At 33.4% G+C, this 25,624-nt stretch overlaps 1 protein-coding gene across 1 annotated transcript in view; it reads left to right on the top strand.

The window, feature by feature from the left end:
* The first annotated feature begins 1,347 nt into the window (after nucleotides 1–1,347).
* Nucleotides 1,348–25,624, top strand: part of LOC112837894 (eyes shut homolog) — a 159,306-nt gene continuing 135,029 nt past the window's right edge. The window contains 4 exon segments of the mRNA XM_025890501.2: nucleotides 1,348–1,489; nucleotides 1,492–1,723; nucleotides 1,725–2,084; nucleotides 6,521–6,630. Of these exon segments, the coding sequence (XP_025746286.2) occupies nucleotides 1,348–1,489; nucleotides 1,492–1,723; nucleotides 1,725–2,084; nucleotides 6,521–6,630 (844 nt within the window).

The raw sequence follows: 25,624 nt of genomic DNA, 5'->3' as shown, positions 1-25,624 counted from the left end.
TTTATTTTGAGAGAAAGAGTGCATGCATAAGTGGAGAGGTTGGGAGAAGGGTAGAGACAGAGGGAGAGAGAGAATCTCAAGCAAATACTATGCTGAGAGGGACTCAGGGCTTGATCTCACAATTGAGATCATGACCTGAGCGGAAATCAAGACTTGGAGGCTTAACCAACTGAGCCACCCAGGCACTCCTATAGGTTTTATTATTAATCAAGTACTGGAGTTGATTTACACCGAGAAAACCCTCAATGAGTTGTAGTTACTACTTTTTTTTTAAATTGGGTCAATATTAAATCTCAAAAAATCTCTGGTTTTTTTTTTTGTTTTGTTTTGTTGTTTTGTTTTTGGTGGGTTTTTTGTTTGTTTGTTTGTTTGTTTGTTTGTTTTGCCTCTGGGAGTAATGATGCCTTCCAGAAAGAATTAATCCCACCCCCCCACGCCCCACACACACCAGTGGTGACTGATGAAAGAGAAGTCAGTACCATACAGCTTCTATTTATCATCCTTTGATTATTCCATTTTACACTTCCTTTTTCTTCTTTGCCTACTATCCTCCCACATTTCTGCAGACGTTGGGTGAAGTGTCATTCTGAGTTTAATTGTTTACAGGACAGAATTTTCTAGAATATCTTGTATATCTGGGAGTTCCCACCTCCTGGATTAGAGGAACATGATTTGTCACCAACAGGTACATTATAGCTTATATTTATATGAAAATATTACATGAACATTATATTTAAATCATTTTTGTTCTTATTTTATGGGTGGTGTTTTTAAAGTGTTTTTCTAAACCTAATCAAGAGGAATACTTATATCTGAAGAAATTTAAAGCCATCCATAAAAGAAAGATCTTGATTATTCCTGTATTTCAGTTTTGTTGAAGCTTGGTGTAAAGAGAACATAACAAAATACTGCAGTATGTTGCTGGTCTAATTCTGTAACAAAACTATAACATTTCAGAAGCACATAACTCTATAGACCAGGATGAGATGCAGCATATCTTCACCACATTTTTTCTGGCCTTGTTTCACAAACAGTTTGCCTGGATGGTGGTGGCACAGTCCTTACAGAAACCAGCTTAGAATTGTCTATATCTTTAAGTAACTTGGGAAAAACATCACTAATAATGTATATTTCTATGTTTAAAGGGATACTTAAACCAGCTGAACTCTACTGTTGATCAAAATCCACTGTCACCAATCCATTTGCATTTTGGGATTAGAAGAAAATCCAGTTCCCAGGATCTTTGAACAAAATCTCTGCTTGGAAATTTTCAACAATGCTAAAATCCATTTTGCAGTAATTCTTTATGACACTTTCATGACAGACTATAAAATACAATTTTCTAAAATGATTAACAAGTTAATTATGCTTCTGAGCCTAGGGGTTCTTCATAGCACATTTATAAATGGAAAAACATGTAAATGGCAATTTGTGGAAGAATGGCATATACAGCCATTATCATATGTGGTGAATTGGACACTAACAAAAGAAGCATGGACTTCTATGGAGGTTGCTGGTTTGGGGATGTAGATACTAAAATGAATACTTCAGGCAATCAAGTTGTTTCTCAGATTTGCCCCTTGCAAATTCAATTGGGAGACATCCTTGTAATTTCTTCTGAACCATCTCTTCAGTCTCCAGAAATAAATTTGATGAATGTTTCTGAAGCATCATTCATTGACTGTCTGCAGAACACCACAACTGAAGATCAGTTACTTTTTGGAAGGAATGCATACTGTTAATTCTCGGTGGTTGAGTATTGGGACACATTATTTTATCACAGTAACAGCAAGTGGTCCATCGCTTTGTCACCTGGGGCTACGACTAAATGTGACAGTGAAAGAACAGTTCTGCCAGGAATCTCCGAGTTCAGAATTTTGCCCTGGGCATGGTAAATGTCTTACTGAAGTTTGGAGCAAGACATACAGTTGCCATTGCCAGCCTCCATTTTCTGGAAACTATTGCCAGGAACTTGATGTATGTTCTTACAAGCCATGTGAAAATAATGGCATTTGCATTAATAAAAGAGGAAAATGGAATGAGCAAGGATATGAATGCATCTGTCACAGACCATTTAAAGGTAAGATTATTTTAAAATAATTTTATTTTAAAATAACATAATTCGGGATGCCTGGGTGGCTCAGTTGGTTAAGCATCTGCCTTCGGCTCAGGTCATGATCCCAGGGTCCTGGGATAGAGTCCCCCATCGGGCTTCTTGCTCAGCGGGGAGCCTGCTTCTCCCTCTGCCTGCTGCTCCCCCTGCTTGTGCTCTCTCTCTGTCTCTCTGACAAATAAGTAAATAAAATCTTAACAAAAATGATAACATAATTCTATTAAAATAAGAAAATGAACTGAGTTCACAAACTGTTACTTTCCAAAAAACAAACTACATTTCTAAAAATTTTGTAGATTTTTTTAGAATGGGCTAAATTTGGAATCTGGACATAATAAAATTCTTATCAGGCATTCTCTAAAATAATTTTTTTTGCTTATTCAAATAAGAGGGATTTTTAAAAGCATATATTTTACCCTGAAATACCTATTTTAACATCTTTCTCAAAATTCATTCTTAATGTCTCATATATTTAAAAAAAAATATCAGAATAGTATTAGTCATAGAATGAAATTTCCAAGCTTATGGTATTTAGTTTAAACAGTTCTAGGTGATAATGTAGGAATTAAGTGTGTATCCGAGCAGAGGAAGATAAAGAGGTATGTGGTTGTGGGGAAGGCATGAAGTTGCTTGGAAGAATTGGAAAAGAAAAGATAATTGTGAGCCAAGAGCAACGTTCTTTTTCTTTTCTCTTTTTTTTTTTTTTTTGAGAGAGAGAGAAAGCACACATGCACGGGACCTGTTGGGGGAGGGCCAGGGGGAGAGAGGGCAATGATGAGGAAAGGTTGTAAAAAAAAAGACGTTTGGTTAGTAGATGAAACCAGCAATCTAAAAACAATGTAAACTATACTACCTGAGACTGAAGTGAGGATTTAAGGGAAAATCAACTATCACTATTGGAAAGTTTACTAGGGAATTTGGGTCATCAGAGGGAAATGAAGAGAAATGTAGGGAAAAATTTAATCTATAGGAACTTATGAAAGAGTTTTTTTTACTGGGAATTTAGAGACCTGGCATAGAGAGTTACAAAGGTAATGGGTAAAACAAGGAAGACCTAGCAAAGGGAATTGCTTGATGCAATTTGTAATGATAGTATGGGAAAACAAATAACAGATTGGTAGTACATTTTGGTCAAGAGAGAGGAAAGAGGGTGAGCAGTAGATATGATAGAAAGACACAAAGGCTCAGAGATACAACTGTAAATTTTTTCAGGCAGGCTTTAGGGGACTTCAACAAAATTTTTCTTCTGTGTGCCTGGGAAGACTATACTGGATCCAAGCTTGAGAAGACCATACAATAAAATATCTCAATAAACCCTTGTAGGTTCTAAAATTCACCGAAACCAGGGGCACCTGGGTGGCTCAGTTGGTTAAGCGGCTGCCTTCGGCTCAGGTCATGATCCCAGGGTCCTGGGATCGAGCCCCACATCGGGCTCCCCGCTCAGCTGGGAGACTGCTTCTCCATTTCCCTCTGCTGCTGCCCCTGCTTGTTCTCTCTCTCTGTCAAATAAATAAATAAATAAATAAATAATCTTAAAAAAATAAAATAAAATAAACTTTAAAATTCACCTAAACCAATCTTTCAGAGTAATTTTAGACTCTGTGATAGGGAAGGAAGTACTAAGACCATTTCAAAAGTTAATCTCAGCAATATCCATTGAACATCCTCTGCCTCTAATTGGGATCAAATTCTCATTTTACTCTTACTGGCATTGGTGAACAAAAATGTAAGTAACCCCAAGTCTTCCTGGAGTTCTTCAGATAATTAAAATTAAGACAGGTCATGGGGTACCTGAGAGGCTCAGTTGGTTAAGCATCTGCTTTGTGCTCAGGTCATGATCCCAGAACCCTGGGATCTAGCCCTGTGGCAGGCTCCCTGCTCTATGTGGAGTCTGCTTCTCCCTCTGCCCCTTCCCCTGCTCATGCTCTCTCTCTCAAGCTCTCTCTCAAATAAATAAATTAATGAAATCTTTTAAAAAAATAAAATTAAATTAAGGCAGGTCAGCAAAAAGTGAAAGCAGTCAAATTGCTGATTTGGGGTGAATGAAAAAGCGGTTTAATTGAGAGATCCTAAAACGTACATTTCAGTTTGTCCAAAGTATTTTACACAATGTTTACTTAGAAAATTTCTACCATCTATCAGAATATTAATTGGTACATATGTAATCATATGTCACAGAATGCTATTTCAATGATTTTATCTTAGTTGCATACTAAGGTTGTTTGTTTTTACCCAATGTTTGTTTGTTTATTTACTAGAAACACAGCCATAGATAATTTAAATCATTAAATGTTAAATACTGGGTGCCTGGCTGGCTCAGGTGGTTAGGTGTCTGCCTTTGGCTCAGGTCGTGGTCCCAGGGTCCTGGGATCGAGTCCCGTGTCGGGGTCCCTGCTCCTTGGGAGCCTGTTTCTCCCTCTGCCTCTCTCTCTCTCTCTCTCTGTCTCTCATGAATAAATAAACAAAATCTTAAAAAAAATAAATGTTAAATACCATATTACTGAGCATATAGCATAATACCACTTTATAATAATTGTTTCAATTTTAAGTCTCAGATGATACAGAAATGTGTAGAATTACCAAAGAAATTGAGAATATTAACTGTATTAATTTGCTAGTGATGCCATAACAAAGTACCATAGTTTGAGTGGCTTCAACAACAGAAATTTATTTTCTCCCATTCTAGAGGCTAAATGTTAGAGATCAAAGTATCATGTAAGGAAGAATGGTTTCTTCTGAAGCCTCACTCTTTGTTCTGTAGATAGCCATATTCTCCCTGTGTCTTCCTTCTGTATGTGTCTGTATGTCCAAAATTTTCTTCTTATGAGGACATCATCACATTAGATTAGGACCCACCTTAATAACCTCATTTAATCTTTATTACCTCTCTAAAGATTGTGTTTCCAAATACAGTCACACTATGAGGTCCTGGAAGTTAGGATTTTAAATATGAATTTTGAGGGCTTACTACCTAGCCCATTACACTAAGATTGAAATAGGATCTGACCTATTGAATATTCTCTGGTTAATTTAGGTTTTGTACATGGAAATATTTGGCACATAATTATATTTACTTAAATTTTTATTGTGTTGGGGTTGTTTGGAGGTAAATGAAGGAAGAAGAGTTCTGTATTATTGTGGCAGGGCTGTCAGTCTATACAGAATTGAAAGGAATCAATGATAATGGCAAAAAGTGCTTACAAATTAAATTAAGGATTCAGTTAAAATGGAGGGGTGGCTGGCCTATTGCTAAATTATGGGCAACGGTTTTATAGTAACATGTGTCCATTTCCCATGCCCTGGAATTTTCTAGGCACATCCTCTACAAAGGATATTATGGGCTGATTAACGGCATAGAAAAGTATGCTATGAAAGGTTATGGTATGTGATATTGGAGGACCACAATAGTTTATATTAGTGAGATTTGGAAACCTGATAGAACAGATAGGGCAAAAAAATGTGGCATTTAGAAGTTGGTGCATAACTTCTGAGAATCCAAGTAGCCTTTTCTCTTTTTCTCCCCCATAATTTCAGATTTTATTTTATTATTTTATTTTATTTTATTGTGGAAAGAACACTTAATATGACATCTACCCTCTTAATAAATTTTTAACTGTACAATAAAGAATTGTTGACAGTATACACCATGCATATCTCTAGAGTTTATTCATCTTGCTTGACTAAAACTTTATGACCAGGTTTCTCTTCAAATGGTGTCAATTTTTTACATTTTTCTCTTTTGAATTATCACTTTGGCTCAGTGATAGGGGTAAGACACAATATACTTTGAATATGTCACTTTGTAAATTCCACTGTAGGACTACCACTGTATGTTGAAGAACTGATATGTACATATATTAATATTATCTACTGTCAAAACATATTAACAAATTAAAATTATCTTGAAAATCATCTAAAGCTCAAATATCAACAATCAGAAAAATATTTGAATAGTGTAGTGTGGGTCGGAAGATGGAAAAAGCTTATTGAAGATGTCAAGCTTATTGAAATTAATTTTTATTTCAATTTAAATACATCATCATGAAGTTTTATTTGTTTATTATTTATTTATTTATTTATTTATTTATTTATTTATTTAGAGCACTGGAGCAGGGGGAAGGGCAGAAGGGGAGGAAAGGAATTTCAAGCAGACTCTGTGCTGAGCACAAGCCCGATGCAGAGCTCATTTCCATGACCCTGACCTGAGCTGAAATCAAGAGTGGGTCAGTTAACAGACTGAACAATCCAGATGCCCCTTATTTCTTAATTAGAGTTACATTTTGACCAAATTTTGATCATCATTAATTAAAGGAATTTGGGGAAAATTAGTGACCATAATTAACTATATACAGTGTAAATATTTTTAATCTAATTGAAAAATTAATTTTCTTTCATTTGAATGGGCATAAATTGTTCAGAAGTTATTGGCCAATGTCAGTCACATATCTGTTTCCATGGGAATTGTGGCAATATTACTATAAATAATTTCATCTGTGAATGTGGTGGACCATTTTCAAGTAAAAAATGCACATATGTATGTATGTATATATGCATGCATAAAAATCATTTTAATTTTTGTCTTATTTTCTTCAAATTAAATTTGAAATGTTTCATTAATTACTCAAAAATGCAATTTTAGAGGTTCTACACTCTGAATACCTTTTAAGGATATGTTTAATCAGTTTGGTTAGCAATTAAATGATCCTGCTAAATATTCCATAATATAAGACGAGTTTTGCACACTAGTTGACAAGTTTTTCACCATGATAAAATATATTTTGTTCTTAAGTTCTAAAATATTTTTAGACATAGTGCACATAATTTGCATAATTTTACACATTTTGCACATACTTTGCATAATTATATCTAACTTATTTCCTTATGTAACATGTCATTACAGACAAATCCCCTTTATGAAGAATAAAATTTTTTATTTCTTCTCAAATGAATTTAAGGATGTGGAATGAAATCACTGTTTAAACCAATATTTTCTTAACTATTGATTAAATGTTTAAATAATGAAAATATGCTTAAACCATTCTAGTCTCATCTTTAAACTCTTCTACAGTTTCCCATTTTCTGGGAAATATAACTAATTATCAGTGTATCTGACCCTCTTCAAAATGCCTTTAAGCAGTGGTGTTCTCCAGCTACAATTAGAAGACACCTACATACTCTTTTTGTGAGAGTACAACAAAAAGATGAATGTCTTCCAAATTACAGAGAATGGTAATATCTTTTAGTGTTTCTCTTGCAGGTCCTTCCATCTAACTCCACTGAGGGAGATTTGAAATTTTGGTAGAATACATTAACCATTGTCCCATATTTAAGAAGTGTTGGTAGCAATGCAGGCAATAAAGATTCTAATAACTGTCTTGAAAAAAATCTTTTCAGGTCCTTTATCCCTCAAGTCTTCTTGTTCATTGAAAGAGGTTATGAGTTGAAATATTTATACAGTATTTTACTGCACCCTGCATATGTATGAAAACCATATAACTTATCTTTCCAGACCATGACATTTTTGAGCAAAAAAGGTAGCTAAAAACAGTTACAATTATATAATATTTGAAATATTTATTTATTGACCTGCAAATTAGTTTAATTAAGTAGGCAGACACATAAAGTAGTCCTATTCAAAAATTATTTTTAATAAAATTATTTTCAAAGATGATAATTATAACTTGATCTTTGATCTCTGCAAATCAAAGGAAATTTTAAAACATAGTTTTTATTGATTATCTGAACATTACAAAACAATATAAGCAGAAACTGTGTTTAGCCATATTTATCTCTAAATAATATGTTGCTAATACTTTTCTGAAGAATGAATATTTGTAATGTGGTCTTATTATTTGATTTTTTATAAAGTTATACCCTCATCAAAGTTGCATTTATGATTAATAAATTTGAAATTGTTAATGCCTTCAGTTGACTCCTAACTATACCATTCTTAATTAAGGATATTTTTACTGAACTGTTGAGGTTCCTGTTAATCTCAAAAGAAATCTGCCAAGTGGAATATAGTCTCAATTCAATTTTTTGTATAAAATACAAAAACCAGTTTTTTAATAGGAGCCATATTTTTATTCTGTTCAGTATTATTTTCTTTGACAAGCATTATTTTAAAAGAAAAACCTCATGAAATAAATGATCTTCATATATCATTCCTTTGAATGTTTGACTAATCTTAGGTACTGCAAAGTTGTAAGGCTTCTCAATTTATTTTCATTATGTTCTGGTACATACATTTATCCATAAAATAGAGGATCCTCCTCAAATATTGCTTCCCACAAGTCCAGTTATTCCAAAGCACAGATATAGTGTTTATAATATTATACATTTTTTAACTTATTGAATATGTTCAGTATCTCTGTTGTGTTATGCAGGAATACATTTTAATCTCTTTTTAAAAGTAAGGACTACTCATTAAAACTTTCAAAAACTGATTTTTTGTGTGCTTAATTTATTAAGTTGTTTGATTAAATGCTTGTTATGGTTCTGAGCAAAATGGACCAAAATTTAGAGGATTCTTTCAACTATACATTCTGTTTCAATTATGTGAATATCACTAGTTTGGATTAAAATATGAATTATGTGTGCACTATAATAAATTCCAAATATATTTCTTTCTCATCCTTTTCTCAACCTAATTCCATCTTTTTCTCAATCAAAACAATGTATATATCATGATATACTTAACAAAATTTTTATTTATAATTTTAACACAAGAACAAATAATTTTATCTTTGAACAACTTACCGAATATTCAAAAGCATTCCTAATATCATATCTTGCATTCAACAGAATAAACATGAAAAGCTTTATTATAATTCAATTAATTGGATGGAAAAATCAAACCATTGTTGAAATTAACTGATGATTTATTTAAGCCTCTAATTTTACTAATATCAAGCAGCTGGCATCTTTTAACTGTGTGTGAAGTTACTGTGTTAATTCAGCTGACACATTTGTATAGCTATCATTCTACTCATATATGTACAGAGGAACTTGCAATAGAAAATGAGAGAAATCATTTTGGGATTGTCACTTGATGTGACATTCTTCACAGAGTAATATATAAAAATACCTTCTGCATCTGCACCTGATTCATCATCGGCAGGCAGTCTTCTAAGATAATTACTAACATTTAAGATAGATGCTGATGGTTCTTCAACTAATGTGTATCTTCTAGTTGTCGTATAGTCAATGATACCAGTAATATTCTGTGATGGATCATTAAAAGTGACATAGTATAGGGGCAAACTGCATGTTCATTATCAACTTTCTGGGTAAACATAAATTTGAAACTTTTAAATTAAAAATATAAATTGCTTTTTTGGTTCTTTGAAAGAATTGATAAGATCAATAAGCCACTGGCTAGACTTATCCAAAAGAAAAGAGAAAGGACCCAAATTAATAAAATTATGAATAAAAGGGTAAAGATCACGACTAATACCAAGGAAATAGAAACAATTATTAGGAATTATTATCAACAACTATATGCCAATAAATTGAGCAACCTGGAAGAAATGGATGCCTTCCTGGAAACCTATGAACTCCCAAAACTGAAACAGGAAGAAATTGACAACTTGAATGGGCCAATAACCAGTAACAAGATTGAAGCAGTGATTTAAAACCTCCCAAGAAACAAGAGTCCAGGGCCTGATGGATTCCCTGGGGAATTCTACCAAACATTCAAAGAAGAAATAATACCTATCCTCCTGAAGCTGTTTGAAAAAATAGAAACAGAAGGAAAGCTTCCAGACTCATTCTCTGAGGCCCGCATTACCTTAATCCCCAAACCAGGCAAAGAACCCATCAAAAAGGAGAATTTCACTGATATACTTGATGAATATGGATTCCAAAACCCTCAACAAAACCCTAGCTAATAGGATCCAGCAATACATTAAAAGGATCATCCACCACGACCAACTGGGATTTATCCCTGGGATAAAAAGGTGGTTCAACATTCACAAATCAATCAATGTGATAGAACACATTAATAAGAGGAAAGAGAAGAACCATATGGTCCCCTCAATTGATGCAGAAAAATAATTAGAAAAAATACAGCATCCTCTCTTGATTAAAACACTTCAGAGTATAGGAATAGAGGGAATATTCCTCAAGTTCATAAAATCCATCTATGAAAAACCCACAGCGAATATCATCCTCAATGGAGAAAACCTGAGAGCCTTTCCCTTAAGATCAGGAACACGACAAGGATACCCGATCTCACCACTATTGTTCAACATAGTACTAGAAGTCCTAGTAACAGCAATCAGACAACAAAAAGAAATAAAAGGTATTCAAATTGGCAAATAAGAAGTCAAACTCTCTCTCTTCACAGATGACATGATACTTTATGTGGAAAATCCAAAAGACTCCACCCCCAAATTACTAGAACTCATACAGTAATTCAGTAATGTGGCAGGATACAAAATCAATGCACAGAAATCAAGTGCTTTCTTATAAACTAACAATGCAACTGTAGAAAGAAAAATTAGAGAAATGATTCCATTTACAATAACACTAAAAACCATAAGATACCTCGGAATAAACCTAATCAAAGAAGTAAAAGATCTATACTCTAAGAACTACAGAACACTCATGAAAGAAATTGAAGAAGACACAAAAATATGGAAAAACATTCCATGCTCATGGATCAGAAGAATAAACATTGTTAAAATGTCTATGCTACCCAGAGCAAGCTATACCTTAACGCCATCCCGATAAAAATTCCAATGACATATTTCAAAGTGCTCGAACAAACAATCCTAAAATTTGTATGGAATCAGAAAAGACCCCGAATTGCCAAGGAAATGTTAAAAAAGAAAAACAAAGCTGGGGGCATCACGTTGCCTGATTTCAAGCTATATTACAAAGCAGTGTTCGCAAATACAGCATGGTACTGGCACAAAAACAGACATAAAGACCAATGGAACCGAATAGAGAGCCCAAATATGGACCCTCAACTCTATGGAAAGATAATCTTTGACAAAGCAGGAAAAAATATGCAATGGAAGAAAACAGTCTCTTCAATAAATGGTGCTGGGAAAATTGGACAGCCACATGCAGAAGACTGAAACTCAACCATTATCTAACACCATTCACAAAGATAAACTCAAAGTGAATGAAAGACCTCAATGTGAGACAGGAATCCATCAAAATCCTAGAGGAGAACATAGGCAGTAACCTCTTTGACATCGCCCACAGCAACTTCTTTCAAGATACCCCTCCAAAGGCTAGTGAAACAAAAGCAAAAATGAACTTTTGGGACTTCATCAAGATAAAAAGCTTCTGCACAGCAAAGGAAATGGTCAACAAAACAAAGAGGCAACCCACAGAATGGGAGAAGGTATTTGCAAATAACATATCAGATAAAGAGCTGGGACCCAAGATCTATAAAGAACTTCTCAAACTCAGCACCCAAAAAACAAATAATCAAGTCAAAAAATGGGCAGAAGATTTGAACAGACACTTCTCCATAGAAGACATAAAAATGGCTAACAGACAGATGAAAAAATGTTCATCATCATTAGCCATCAGGGAAATTCAAATCAAAACCACACTGAGATACCACCTTACACCAGTTAGAATGGCAAAAATTGACAAGGCAAGAAACAACAAATGTTGGAGAGGTTGTGGAGAAAGGGGAACCCTTTTACACTGTTGGTGGGAATACAAGTTGTACAGTACTGCCGCTTTGAAAACAGTGTGGAGGTGCCTCAAAAGATTAAAAATAGAGCTACCCTATGACCCTGCAATTGCACTACTGGGTGTTTACACCAAAGACGCAGATGTAGTGACAAGAAGAGCCATATGTACCCCAATGTTCACAGCAGCAGTGTCTGCAATAGCCAAACTGTGGAAAGAGCTGAGATGCCCTTCAACAGATGAATGGATAAAGATATGGTATATATACACAATGGACTATTATGCAGCCATCAAAAGGAATGAGATCTTGCCATTTGCAATGACGGGGATGGAACTGGAGGGTGTTATGCTGAGTGAAATAAGTCAATCAGAGAAAGACATGTATCATATGACCTCACTGATATGAGGAATTCTTAATCTCAGGAAACAAACTGAGGGTTGCTGGAGTGGTGGGGGGTGGGAGGGATGGGGTGGCTGGGTGATAGACATTGGGGAGGGTATGTGCTATGGTGAGCGCTGTGAATTGTGCAAGACTGTTGAGTCACAGATCTGTACTTCTGCGACAAATAATGCAACATATGTTAAGAAAAAAGAAAAAGAAGAAAATAGCAGGAAGGGAAGAATGAAGGGGAGTAAGTCAGAGGGGGAAACGAAACATGAGAGACGATGGACTCTGAAAAACAAACTGAGGGTTCCAGAGGGGAGGAGAGTGGGGGGATGGGTTAGCCTGGTGTTGAGTATTCAAGGGGGCATGTTCTGCATGGAGCACTGGGTGTTATGCACAAACAATGAATCATGGAACACTACATCAAAAACTAATGATGTAATATGTGGTGATTAACATAACAATAAAAAATAAAAAAAAGAAGATATGGTCCATATATACAATGAAACGTTACTCAGCCATCAGAAAGGGTGAATACCCAACTTTAACATCAACATGGATGGGACTGGAGGAGATTATGCTAAGTGAGATAAATCAAGCAGAGAAAGTCCATAATCATATGGTTTCACTTATTTGTGGAACATAAGGAACAGCATGGAGGACATTAGAAGGAAGGGAAAAATGAAGGGGGGGAAATCAGAGGGAGAGATGAACCATGAGAGACTATGGACTCTGAGAAACAAACTGAGGGTTCTAGAGGGGAGGGGGATGGGGGATGGGTTAGCCTGGTGACGGGTATCAAGGAGGGCACGTATTACATGGAGCAGTGGGTGTTATATGAAAACAATGAATCGTGGATCACTACATCAAAAATTAATGATGTATTGTATGGTGACTAACATAACATAATAAAATTAAATTAAATTAAAAAATGTAACTATAAATTGCTTTTTAACTTTTTACATTTTAAGTATTTATTATAAAATAAGAAATAAACATCAGCACAAAACAAAATATGTAAATAATAGTATATTTATGTCAGGGACTTGTAACTTCTTTTCTGTAAAAGATCAGAGAGTAAATATTTTAGACTTTCTGAGCCATATGATCTCTCTTGCAATAACTCAACTCTGCTATTGTAGTGTGAAAGGAGCCATAAACAATACGCAAATGAGTGAATTTCGTTTGTTCCAATAAAACTTTATTTACAAAAATAGGTGGAAGGTCGTATTTGGCTTAGAGTTATAGTTTATCAACCCCCAATTTATACCATACCTGTGATCAATGGTATGAACAGTCTTCTATACCAAGAACATATAGTGATAACTCTCTATACACTTTATGACAGCACTGCTTGGCCTCTGTCTCTCATATAAAACACAGACATAACTCATAATTTCCTGTGGTTCCCACTGACCAAGCTTACTTGCAATCAAGAAGCTTTGTGTTCATGGACAGCTTTATCAGATCCTTCTCCTATCTACTGAAACAAGGAGTTATTTGTGGCTTCTTGGGTCTTCAAAATCCTTCAAACTATCCTTAAATGAGAGATATAATAGTCTTTGCATCTGAAAAGAACTGGAAAAAGAGAAGTGGGTTATCATTGGTTAACTTGCTAATTTATCCTCATGTTACATAATATATTGCCTATATATTTCTAATACTCTTACAAAAGACCATGGCAGAATTTAAAATACAAAGTGGAAATCTATCAAACACACACCTGTTTATTTTAATGAAAGTATGAATAATGGTACTTACAAATCCAGGACAAGTGGTAATTTGGTAAATGGGGAGAACTGATATCTTAGCATATTCTGTCTCACACTCCATGAGCATAAACTGCTGTTATCATGGGCAAACTAGGATGATAACTCTATTAGAAGATATGGTAACTATTATAGATTGGGTTATTTTTTGGTACCTGTTTATTGCATTATTCTGTGACTTAAAGCCATGGCCAAAAATATATAGGAAACATCACATTTTTAAAGCTTATAAAGTACATATGTATGTGTGTATGTATATATGTATGTATGTATCTATCAGTCTTCAATCAATTTAAATCAAGTCTGCAAATAAATAAGGTATAGAGTACACCAATCCTATTTTAATATTAGTTATCCTTTAGAAAAACACATATTCCTAAAATTTTAAGACACCTCAAATATTATGAAAGAGTATGAATAAGAATAATTAACTGTGAGGTCAAACTGCAATATCAGACATTATAAAAGTAGACTTAATAAAGGTCTAATAAAAAACTATGAAATTATATTCTTCATTGTAATTCTAAATTTGAGATATTATATAAGATTTATGTATCTATTATAAAGTGATTTGCTCTAATTTTATAACTTTGTAAGTTTTATTGAAAAAAATTTAGTGTATCTTTTTGAGCAATTTCAACCATTAAAATTCTCATTCTATAGATGGTCAGTTCCTGACTTATTTTCACACTTTTAAAATATGAGTTTTATATAAGAAAAGTGATTGTCAGAAAATAAACTCTTCAGTCTTAGTTTAGGACTAATTTATAGCTAGAAAAAAATAATTTTAGTTTCAAAATTCAAAAAAGTTTGTTTGCAAAATAAGCTGGGATCTCTATACCCAAGATGAATGACTTAAAGAAACCATGGTATGGCATTGGAGGAATAATCTATTTTTTAAGATGTGATAACCTCAGATAACAGGAGGTCTAATCTGTGTAGTGACAGATAATGTTAGGACATTTTGTTAGTTTAAAACAGAAGGTGGTCAGAATATTTTCCAATACAAAGTAGGTTTCTCCATTTTCAAAGCCCCTACCTACCAGGAGGTAGAATTCATGGAAAATAGTATTTTGTTCATGGAAAGGAAAGCTAGCAGGAGCTAAATCAAATATAACTTTTTTCATTTTTAATAATTGAACTTTAATCCTATTTGAAACTCTATTCTGATAAAGGTTGGAAAATTAATCTGTCAGTTTGACCTTCATTCTAACCCCCTGCCATGTAGAGAATCGAACTAGTCCTTATTCTCATAAGCGTAATTTGTTAAATATTGTGAACAGTTAATTATATTACATGAGCTAATTGGCACTCTACCTGTACACTCAACTCTGAGGCTTAGCATTCATAAAATTTGGGGTTAAAATTATGGCAAATGTTTACACAAGTTAATCTAACACATTTAATGACATACATAATTGTTTAGGTGTTGACTAGGAAAGAGTTCATGTACTTTACTTTGGATAATTATTATTTTTACAATGTCAAACTTCATTCCATGGTATTTTCTTGATTCTCTGGTCACTGTGATCATTATCAGCATTGATGGTGACCTGTAGTTCTAAACACAGCATAATCCACAGTAATATAACACTGAAAAACAAAGGTTCTGTTCTAATTACTAACATGAATGATTTCCTTTGCTACTTACCCTACTCATCTTGATAAATAACTGAAGCTCACTTTGCACCTTTTGATAGTCTTCCTTCTATTGTGATAATCCTCCTTTGATTGACAGAACAATGAATCCAAGTGTTCCCCATCCCACTGTAAATTGGAGACAATTTATGTGTCCACTCAACATCTAGTATATATTTTTCACTCTATAAATAGTAATTATTGATAATTACAGGATCTCAGGATGATCATGAAAATTTTTATTGTATTAATGAGAGAATTAATTGATTACAAATGAAAGGATTTGAATGCTCAATAAAGTATATAATGTAAAGTTATAAAACATACATGTGACAATTTGAATGCCTTTTCATTACTATTGAATAAATAGAATAATTACTTACTATTTATCATGTGCCTTTCTTTTTACCAGAAAATAAGTCCACAAAATAATTAATCTCATCTCTACTTAACCTTTTGAGAAAATTGTGGAAATAGAATTATAATTTGGTTGGTTTTACTCCATTGATATTATTGTCTTAAGCCAGTATGTAATGTTGCTTCTCTGGTCTGTTCAGAGTTCTTGACTGTACCCTGCATAGCAGTGATTTTCTTTGTATCCATCCTACCTAGAGATGATCAGGCTTCTCGAATTTGTAAGCTAATGTTTTTCACTATGTTTGGAAAGTTTTAGACCATTATTTTATTTTTTCCGCCAAAATCTCTCTCTCTTTTTCTTCTACAATTACACAGATGGTAGACACCTTATTATTTTCCTACTTGTCACTCTGGAACTAGTCATTGTAGTGCGATCATTTTTCTCCCCGTATCTTTTCTTCAAATTAATTTCTGTTGTTTTTTTGTTTGTTTTGTTTTGTTTACTGATGCTTTCTAATTCTGGCTGGTTTTGTTCACTCTTCAAGGACTTGGTGTAGCTTATGTGTGTGTGTGTTTAACATTTTTAAATCAAGGTATAGTTGACATATAACATTATATTAGTTTCAGGTGTACAACATAATGATTTGATATTTGTAAATATTGTCAAATGATCACCACAATAAGTCTAGTTAACTTCCATCGCCATATACATAGGTACAATTTTTTTCTTGTAAAGAGAATTTGTGTTTTAATACAGTTTTATAGTTTTTTGTGAGGAAGTTCATCTGACAAAAAGCTATTCACAGTAGTGCAAAGTAACACAATCACCAATGTCAATATTTCTCTTGTTCTTTTTGTGGGTTTTTTTGTTTGTTTGTTTGTTTTAATCTCTAGAACTTTTCTATATTTATGTTTAAACAGGTAACTTTGCAGAGACCCTAAACAGAGACCTCCCGGTAGATATGTGTCATTTTAGGCATCAAGTATATATAATGAGGCATAAAGATCAATTTTTTGGCAAAATAATACTGAAGTCACTTGATATATAATGGTAAAATTTTTTGAAGATTTTATTTATTTTTTTGAGGGAGAGCACCTAGGTGAGGGGAAGGGCAGAGGGTGAAGCAGACTCCCTGCTAAGCAGGGAGCCCAATGTGGGACTCAGTCCCAGACCTGAGCCAAAGGCAGACGCTTAACCAACTGAGCCACCCAGGCACTTGTTGGTAAGTATTTTTAAATGAAATTCACAACTATAGATGAGACAGCTTTGATAAATGGAGTGCTGCCAAGAAGTTAAACTTCTAAAGAAAGACAATTGAGTAGCTATGATAAGTATATTATGTCTTGCCCAAATAATTTTACCTAGTACAACCAACTTAGTTTTCTAAATATAGCTTTTTAAATGATACTTTCTTTCTCAAAAGATTCTAATCACCTTCCCTTTGCATATATTACATGGTAGAAAGATGGAACTGAGAGTTAAATAAGTTTGGCTATTGGATTCCATAACAATGATATATAAATTTTAGTCATGTAATTTTTTATTACTTCATGTATGATATGAAGGAAATATAATATTTAAATTTCTGATCTGTAAAATTATGAGAATTGAAATACCCATCTTGTGTTTTTTGTTTGTTTGTTTGTTTTTTGTTTTTTGTTTTCCTGAGGACTAATGAAACAATTCATGTAAAGTACTTGGTAAAGTGACAGACACACAGTAGGTATTCAATTAATTTTAGCTGTTGCTACTTTTGCTATTGTTTGACACAACTCTTCCTTCAATGCTTATTTCTTCTATTTTACTAATACCGTCAAACCTGGTCTCCTTTTTTACCCCTAGCATTTGAGTATTTATACAATTTTCTTCTATCTACTTTTATCAACCTACTTCCAAACCAATCTTCTATAATCAAATAGTTTTAGTGATTTTATAAGGATAATTCATTAACATTCACATTTTCCCTGCTTTTGCTCATATTTTTTACTTTCTCTAGAATGAAGTTCCCTTTCCTTTCCTTTTCTTCTCCAGAATTCACTTCCTTTATTCCTTCTACTGATTTACAAGTCCTTGACAGCAAGGCCTGCAATCTAGTCAAATTGACAGCCCCAGCTTGTAGTAGGTACTGAATAAATGTTTCATAATCAAGAAAGTAAGAGGAGGCTATTCTTAATCTTAAAGGGATTCAACGTACTATGATTCTCTTCTGACAGACATACTTCAGAATAGATATGAAGCAAACTTTTTTTCAATATGGAGTCACAGGGTTATATTTGAGTATTATACACTCTTGTCATATATGGAAAGAAAAGGATCACAGTTTTTGCTATGTATTTTATTAGGACACTGGAAAGAATATTAAAACAAATATACCATCTCTTGAAAATGAAAGATATGGTCTTGCTATGCATGGCCATGTGGATAACGTAATATCTACTTATCTTTGATTCATAATGTGTTCAGTTTTCATACCAAATATGAAAATTGTGAAATTGCATTGTTGTTAAGGTGAAAAAAAGTATAAAAGCCACTTTTAGCCTTGTAATATCGAATGTACTAGTGCTTCCCCTTGTAGAATGTTGAAATGACTCTCATTAATGACAGATGTTCTATACATTGCAATACTGCCTATATAATTGTGATAATTTTTTACTTCTGATTTGTCAGTTCCAGTGATTTAAAAATCACTTGATGACTGCTTGAAAATGACTGATGCTTTTTTCTATATTAAGTATGTTCTGCTGGTGCAGTGTAAGTCTTTTAATGAGTTCTTGAATTCTGTTGAAGTCTGCATGTTTTAATTCTTTGTTCAAGTAAGCAGGTGTGACAGTTTATAGAATTCCATGCAGAAATTCTCTAATTACTCCATCTTGGGAATTTGAAATGTGTTTTATGGGGAAAAGCCATAAACTTATTTTTTAGATACAGGAACAATTTTTAACATATGGCTTCAACTTTTATTTAGTGAAAAAAACTTTAAAATAAAAATCTAGAAAGTTGAACTTACAGAATGTTTTATTCTATAGGTATTTTATTATTCTGTCTGTTGATACTCAATGATATTACATTTTTAGATGCTAGCTATGAAATGCCAATACAAGAATTACTAACATATCGTTATAAACATCCCTTTCAATACATACAGTCATGCTTGTTTTTTTTTAATTGTAGATTTTATTACAGTAATAAAAAATTTCAATTTTTTACAACTTTCTTCATTACTATCAGGCCTACCTTAACAACTTTATTAACTGCACACATATTCAGGAACATTTTTAGAAATGGTCTCCAAAATGAGCATTTCCTGATTCAAGACAAATATTTCCAAATGATTAATATGTTTTGATACCAAATTGTGCTGCAATTCAGTGGAATTCTTTATCAAGCTAAAGAGTACATTTAAAAATAATATAAAATAAGAAACTAAGAGGAACATTTTAATGAGATATCAATTGTGTAAGTTGGAAAGACAGTAATTTATTTTTCTGTCGCTCATGCATTAGGTTTTATTCCATTGGTACCTGTGTCTACCCATGACAGATCCATTTTGATGGCTATACCCAATATAATGGTGTTGGGGAGAAAAACTTTTCTCAAATTTTCAGTATTTTTCTAGCTGATTTAAGAATTAATTTGACATGAGAAAGATCAACAGAAGAAAGAGAAAAATGTTTAATTGTATGAAGTAGGCTCAATAATGAAATTGAGATTTGAAGAAATGATCAAGGCAGGGAGTTTTTATACTTTTGAGACAAAGAGACTTTAAGTCTGTGAGAATTGGCAGAACAAAGAAAACTTATGTTTGGGAGCTTCAATTAGTAAGGAATTCTAAACAGATTTTGGTCTGAGGTGGTAAATTAGCAAGGGGAATTTAACAAAGGTAGTTTATACAGCCTTTTTGGCTCTGAATTTCTTATCTCTGGTGGTAAGATTGTCTCATTACATCCTGGTACAGGGATGGTACATTTCACATGGGAGATTTATTTCCTCCCTATTGGAATAAAGGTATATCAGAGTGTTTTTCTTGCACTAGCTCCTTCTTAAGTAACTTTTTAATTCAAAATGCTCAATATGCCCAAATGGTACATTTTGAGGAGGTCTGTCCTTGGCTCCTACAGTGGATATTCCTGAACTTAGATCTGTTAAGGAACATTTTTCATAGAGTTTATTCTGTTCTAACAGAATCTAAATAGTATGCATCATGGCAGATGAGCCCACTAATTGGCATTTAAGGACTGAGGTTTCACTTTAACTGCAGTGTTACAAGGAAATGGAGTTTCTCTAATGCCATCATGACTGCTTTTGTGAACCAAATGCTCTTACAAGATAGCACTTGCAATATCTTTCCTCTGAAAATTGTTCTTTAATCATTATTACTCATGTAATAAGCATTCTATTTGTATAATGAAGAATTTCATTTGATGTGGTGAGAACTAAAGAGCAAATAACACTTTTAGCTTACTGAATTCATATAATAATCTCTATGATATTCTTTAATTATTATCTTCTGATTCTGGAGCACAATATTTGAATAAATTAAATTACTTTATGAAAAGATGATAACTGGGAGGTGTGTTGTGGCAGGGAGGACTGAAATTTATAAATAAGTCTAAACTTTAGGTAAGGTAAAACAACATACATCATGTACATTTATTTTTACACACCAGTAAAATTCTGATTAAATCTGAGGTGTTACTCTCAATATAGTGCCTTATTCTTTTCAGCATTTGCTTATAGGAAATTCAGTGTCTGACTACATATCATTAATTAAATGTAAAATTGTTTTCAAATGAATATCTTTTACTTCCCAAAGCATTTTGACACAATATATATAAATTTAACCCCCCTGTAATCTTGAGTTCTCAAGGGTTTATTTTAGAACTCTGAAACATCTTTAATAAGTAAACTCATTGCTCCAATGTGTATATATCCTCCAATGTATATATAGAAAGATTGAATATGAATATTATTAACTAATTGGTAGTTTGTTTTTGTGAACAAAACCCAAGAACTTCTAACTATATTTGCTTGGTGTTTTGAAGTTTGTACAATATTTCCCTATGCAGATGACATTTAATGGTGGTATCTATCCTATGAGGAAAGAAATACAATAATAATTAAGTACTTGATATATATCAGACTGTTGGTAGTCAGTCCCTGACTGGGAGGTGGTTACTTTTTCCAAGATAGATATCGTTACTTCTCAGCAACATTTGTTTTCTTTTATCAGCATTTCAGTCTGGAAAAAAAAAATCTGACTTTTATCAACAATTTTAACTTACTGGTTTTATAGTCTGTAATCACAAGCATATTTCCTTCTGTAAGCCTTTGGTTATGTTCTCATCTTCAGCCAAAAAAACAAGTTTCTTTCTTCCTGTGTTTTGTTTTTGTTTTGTTTTGTTTTGTTTTTGTTTTGTTTTGTTGTAGATTCTCAGGAACCCTTTCTTTATTTTTCCTCCTCTACTACTCACTTCAAATCCTTTCAGCACTTTTAATTCTTATGCTCTTACATCTTCAACTACCACACAGAGCTTTCACTGGTTATTTATTTTTGTGTAACAAACTAACCCTAAACTTAGTGGCTTAAAACAATGACAACATTATTTTTGCTCATGAATCAGCAATTTGCTTTTATCATGCTTTGATAATCGCTGTTAGGAGCAGCTCACAGGCTGGGTACTAGAATCATCTGAAAATTGTTTATAATCACTTAGAACTTCACAGTTCTAGCAGATGACTGGCTCTTGACAGAAATGTTAGCTGGTGCTATGGGATGGAATACTTACATGTACCCTCTGTGCATGGTATTAGCTTTCATAACGTGGTACCAGAATTGCATAACCAGCCTCTGGAGAGAAGAATGAGCTGTATCACCTTTTATGACCTAGCCTCAGAAATGACATAAAATAGGGTGCCTGGGTGGCTCAGTTGGTTAAGCGACTGCCTTCGACTCAGGTCATGATCCTGGAGTCCTGGGATCTAGTCCCACATTGGGCTCCCTGCTCAGCAGGGAGTCTGCTTCTTCCTCTGACCCTCTTCCCTCTCGTGCTCTCTATCTCTCATTTTCTCTCTCTCAAATAAATAAATAAAATCTTTAAAAAAAGAAATGATATAAAATAATTCTTTCTACATTCTTTTTGTTGAAGATCTTATGAAAGTCCTCTCAGGTTAAAGGGTAGAGCAAATGTTCTGGAAGACCATATTTAGTTGGAAATATTGCTGCAGCCATATGTGATAGTCTACCATAGAACACTTCCTTTTTTTTCTTTTTCATATTATGAAACCTAAGTGATTCTCTGGCTTCTTCTTCTTCTGTAGCTTATCTTAGCAAAATTTACTCAGTCTTCCATGTCATTCGCATATGCCGTGTGGCCATTATTGCTTCCTCTTAGTTAACAATTGCACTTACCAAACTGTTGTTTTAGCCATATCTTTCAAAATCTTCTTTGAGCTTCATGTCACCTCATATAAGATTTGTTACTCCTTTCAACATTGTCATTTACTATCTTCTTGTTTCCTCATCGTTAATTGATGGATCAAACACCTGGGTTATAATCCCTTTTTTTTCCATTGCAAATCCTATCATAACTATTTTAAAATCTCACTTCAAAGTCTCTGATTATCTCAACTCCTATGAATATCACAGTCATTTTACTGTAGGAACTCACACCCACAGGGATGCCAAGAACCTCATCACCATCTTGAAATACGAGTTTTCCTTCTAATTCTCTCACTTTCCAAATCAATCTACATTTCATTTTTGGAGGCCAAATCAATTTTTTTTTTCTCCTGAGGAGACAATTTGTTTTGTTAGGAAAATAGGTTTTTTGAGTTCAAGGGCTTGGATATGATTCCATATCTGCTGTTTATTGATCTTTACCAAGACAATTAACTTTTCTGAAGCTAAGTTTTTTCACATGCAGTAGTTGAGGGGGAAAAAAAAGAGGATTATTTTGAAGTGTGACTTAGATCTTGTATATAAAATACAAATACTATTTTACAGTGTTTGAGATGCACTAGATTATTGTTAGTTTCTTCTTGCAAAAAGTTTTTGCCTTTTTATAACTAATCAAAACTTATTTGTCACACTTCTATCATACCCTATGATGCATATAGTTATGTTTGGATTGTTCAGATCATGTGTTTTCTCTGTTCTTTTTACAGTTACTGACCATGGGTGGTGGAAATCCCAACATTTTTTATGGCTTTACAAATATATCTCTAGTCTTCACACTCAACAGTACCCTCAACTTTGATCTGCCATCTGCTTTAGGTGCTTAAATAGGAACTTCTCTGATTGTCTACTGCTACTTTCCCAAAATCTCAAACTTTTGTTATTGTTCAACCACTTTTTCCTAAAGCTTGCCCTCATCCCATCTCCATGCAATAGATACTTTTTATCTGCTACACAGAAAGGACATATTATGTATGATGCTCATCAACTTTTATCTATTATTTATCAATTTATTTTAACCATATAATCCTTCACCTCCTTTCCTTTAGTTTCATTTACTTTTATGAGAATAACATTCTGACCTGAATCCCCCCTTGCTCGCACTATAATATACGCATTTAGCCCAATTGAGCTTATTATTTGATATATATTTTAATTTCTAAGGAAATTGCCTTAATTCAATTATCTTACTTGATGGGATAGACTACTCATGAGCAGGAATTGTTTTATTTGCTCTCCTTGCTAGTGCTTATCAGAACATAGCCTAAGGCCCTTAGGAGTTTGGATACAGGGAAATTTATTTTAATTTTTAGGCACATAGGAGAAGAAATACCAGATAAAAGCACATTAGTGAGGAAGTATAAAGACTAGGAGAGAGATGCTGTAATGAAAAATAGTGTTTACAAACACTGATCTTGGAATTAAGTAGAAAAAGTAATAAATTTTGAGTGAAAAATGACTAAGTCAATCAGTTAATGAAATGGAGTGCTTGTTCACAAGGGCACTAAAATAAAGTCCTTAGTGTTTGACTTATTCTCATTTGAACTGCATCCCTTCTGCCAATTTTACCTGTAACTGAAATCAAATTCTTATACAAATAATATATTTCTATATATGTGCCACATGATTAGATAAAGTGCTCTAATGAATTTTAAATAATTTGTGAATGAGTCATGATCAGTGAAGACTTCAAAAAATTAAGGCATATTATTCAAAAACATTAAAATATGTAAGAGCTTTTACTAAAACTTTTTATATCAGATATGTTTCATAAACTTTCCTGTAAAAATATGTTTCTGAAGTTTTGATGATAGCGCTTGTTCTTCTTAGATATAGAATACATAATTTGTAAAATAATTATAAAATCTCTCCCTTTTGTGATCGCAATAGCACCCTGTCTTTCAAGAGAAAATGTGGATCTTCCAAACATATCTAGGTTCATCCGGGGAAGTTATGTTTACTAGATGTTGATTACATTCTGACTTAGAAAAAAAATTACATTCCATCTCCATATTAGTACACCACTTCCTTTTAAGGATCTTTCAACTCTGAGATTTTGCTTTTGAAGAATAATAAAGCAAATATACATTCTAGTGTATCTTTTTCTTTTTCTTTTTTATTCGACAGAGAGAGACACAGCGAGAGAGGGAACACAAGCAGAGGTAGCAGGAAAGGGAGAAGCAGGCCTCCCACTGAGCAGGGAGCCCAATGCAGAGCTCGATCCCAGGACCCTGGGATCATGACCCAAGCCGAAGGCAGATGCCTAATGACTGAATCACCCAGGCACCCCTAGTTTATCTTAAAAAAAAAATTATTTATTTAAGAGAGAGTGAGAGATCATGCACATAAGCAGGGGAAGAGAGCCACCCAGGTGCCCCTAATCTGGTATATCTTATGATTCCCTTCAAAGTACATGAAAATTGGCAATATCGTGTTAGGTTGTATACAAAGAAAATACTATTTATTTAGTAGTTGAATAATGTGAATTAATACAAGATATATGGTGAATACATGTAATCTTCTACATTTAAACTATATATAAAAGAGAGTAACAGAATAAAGCATAGAATAATCCAACCAAACCTCTCCTTTCCCATGTAAGTCATATATTTTGTTCCTGATTATGTTTCATTTAGAATGAAAATTATAAGGAAATTTTTAGGAAATACAGAGTTTAAAGCACATATTCTAAGATGCTTAAGGGACATGACTCTACCACTCTAGTTTGCATCAAAAATACCCTAAAATATTTTATTAGAAATAGAATAGAAATTTTCATAACCACATGATTCCCAGTAAGAGCAAAATACAAAACAAAACAAACAACAACAACAAAACAAACCCCTGTAATTCAAAGGAGAAGGAAAGAATTCATCAAATTCTACTTTCCAAAGCATTTTATTTTATGGTCAGGAATATATTTCTTTCTAATTGCTCTCTAGCTTCAATGATAATGGGGCCATATCTGGAATTTTAAAATTTTGGATTAAATGTTCTTTCTGTATCACAGTAGATTTCAACATAAATTACAATGATATCAAAGCAGGAGTCAGTGAAGTGCTGGTTGTGATATGCTAAGCTAAGATCTGAAAAGCACTAATTTTCCCCCTTCTCTCAATTCAATTTATAACCCTGTTTCTAGCATTCATCTACATTCATCTTAATTTTATTTTTAGGTCCTGCAAACTTTCTATACCATAATTTTTATATCTCCACCTTTACTTACAATCTGCACATTATATCCACATCCATC

The sequence above is a fragment of the Callorhinus ursinus genome, unplaced genomic scaffold, assembly GCF_003265705.2.
Source record: "Callorhinus ursinus isolate GAN/ISIS: 27379988/994484 unplaced genomic scaffold, GSC_fseal_2.0 scaffold22, whole genome shotgun sequence".
Taxonomy (NCBI): domain Eukaryota; kingdom Metazoa; phylum Chordata; class Mammalia; order Carnivora; family Otariidae; genus Callorhinus; species Callorhinus ursinus.
This window is presented reverse-complemented; position numbering and strand designations above follow the sequence as displayed.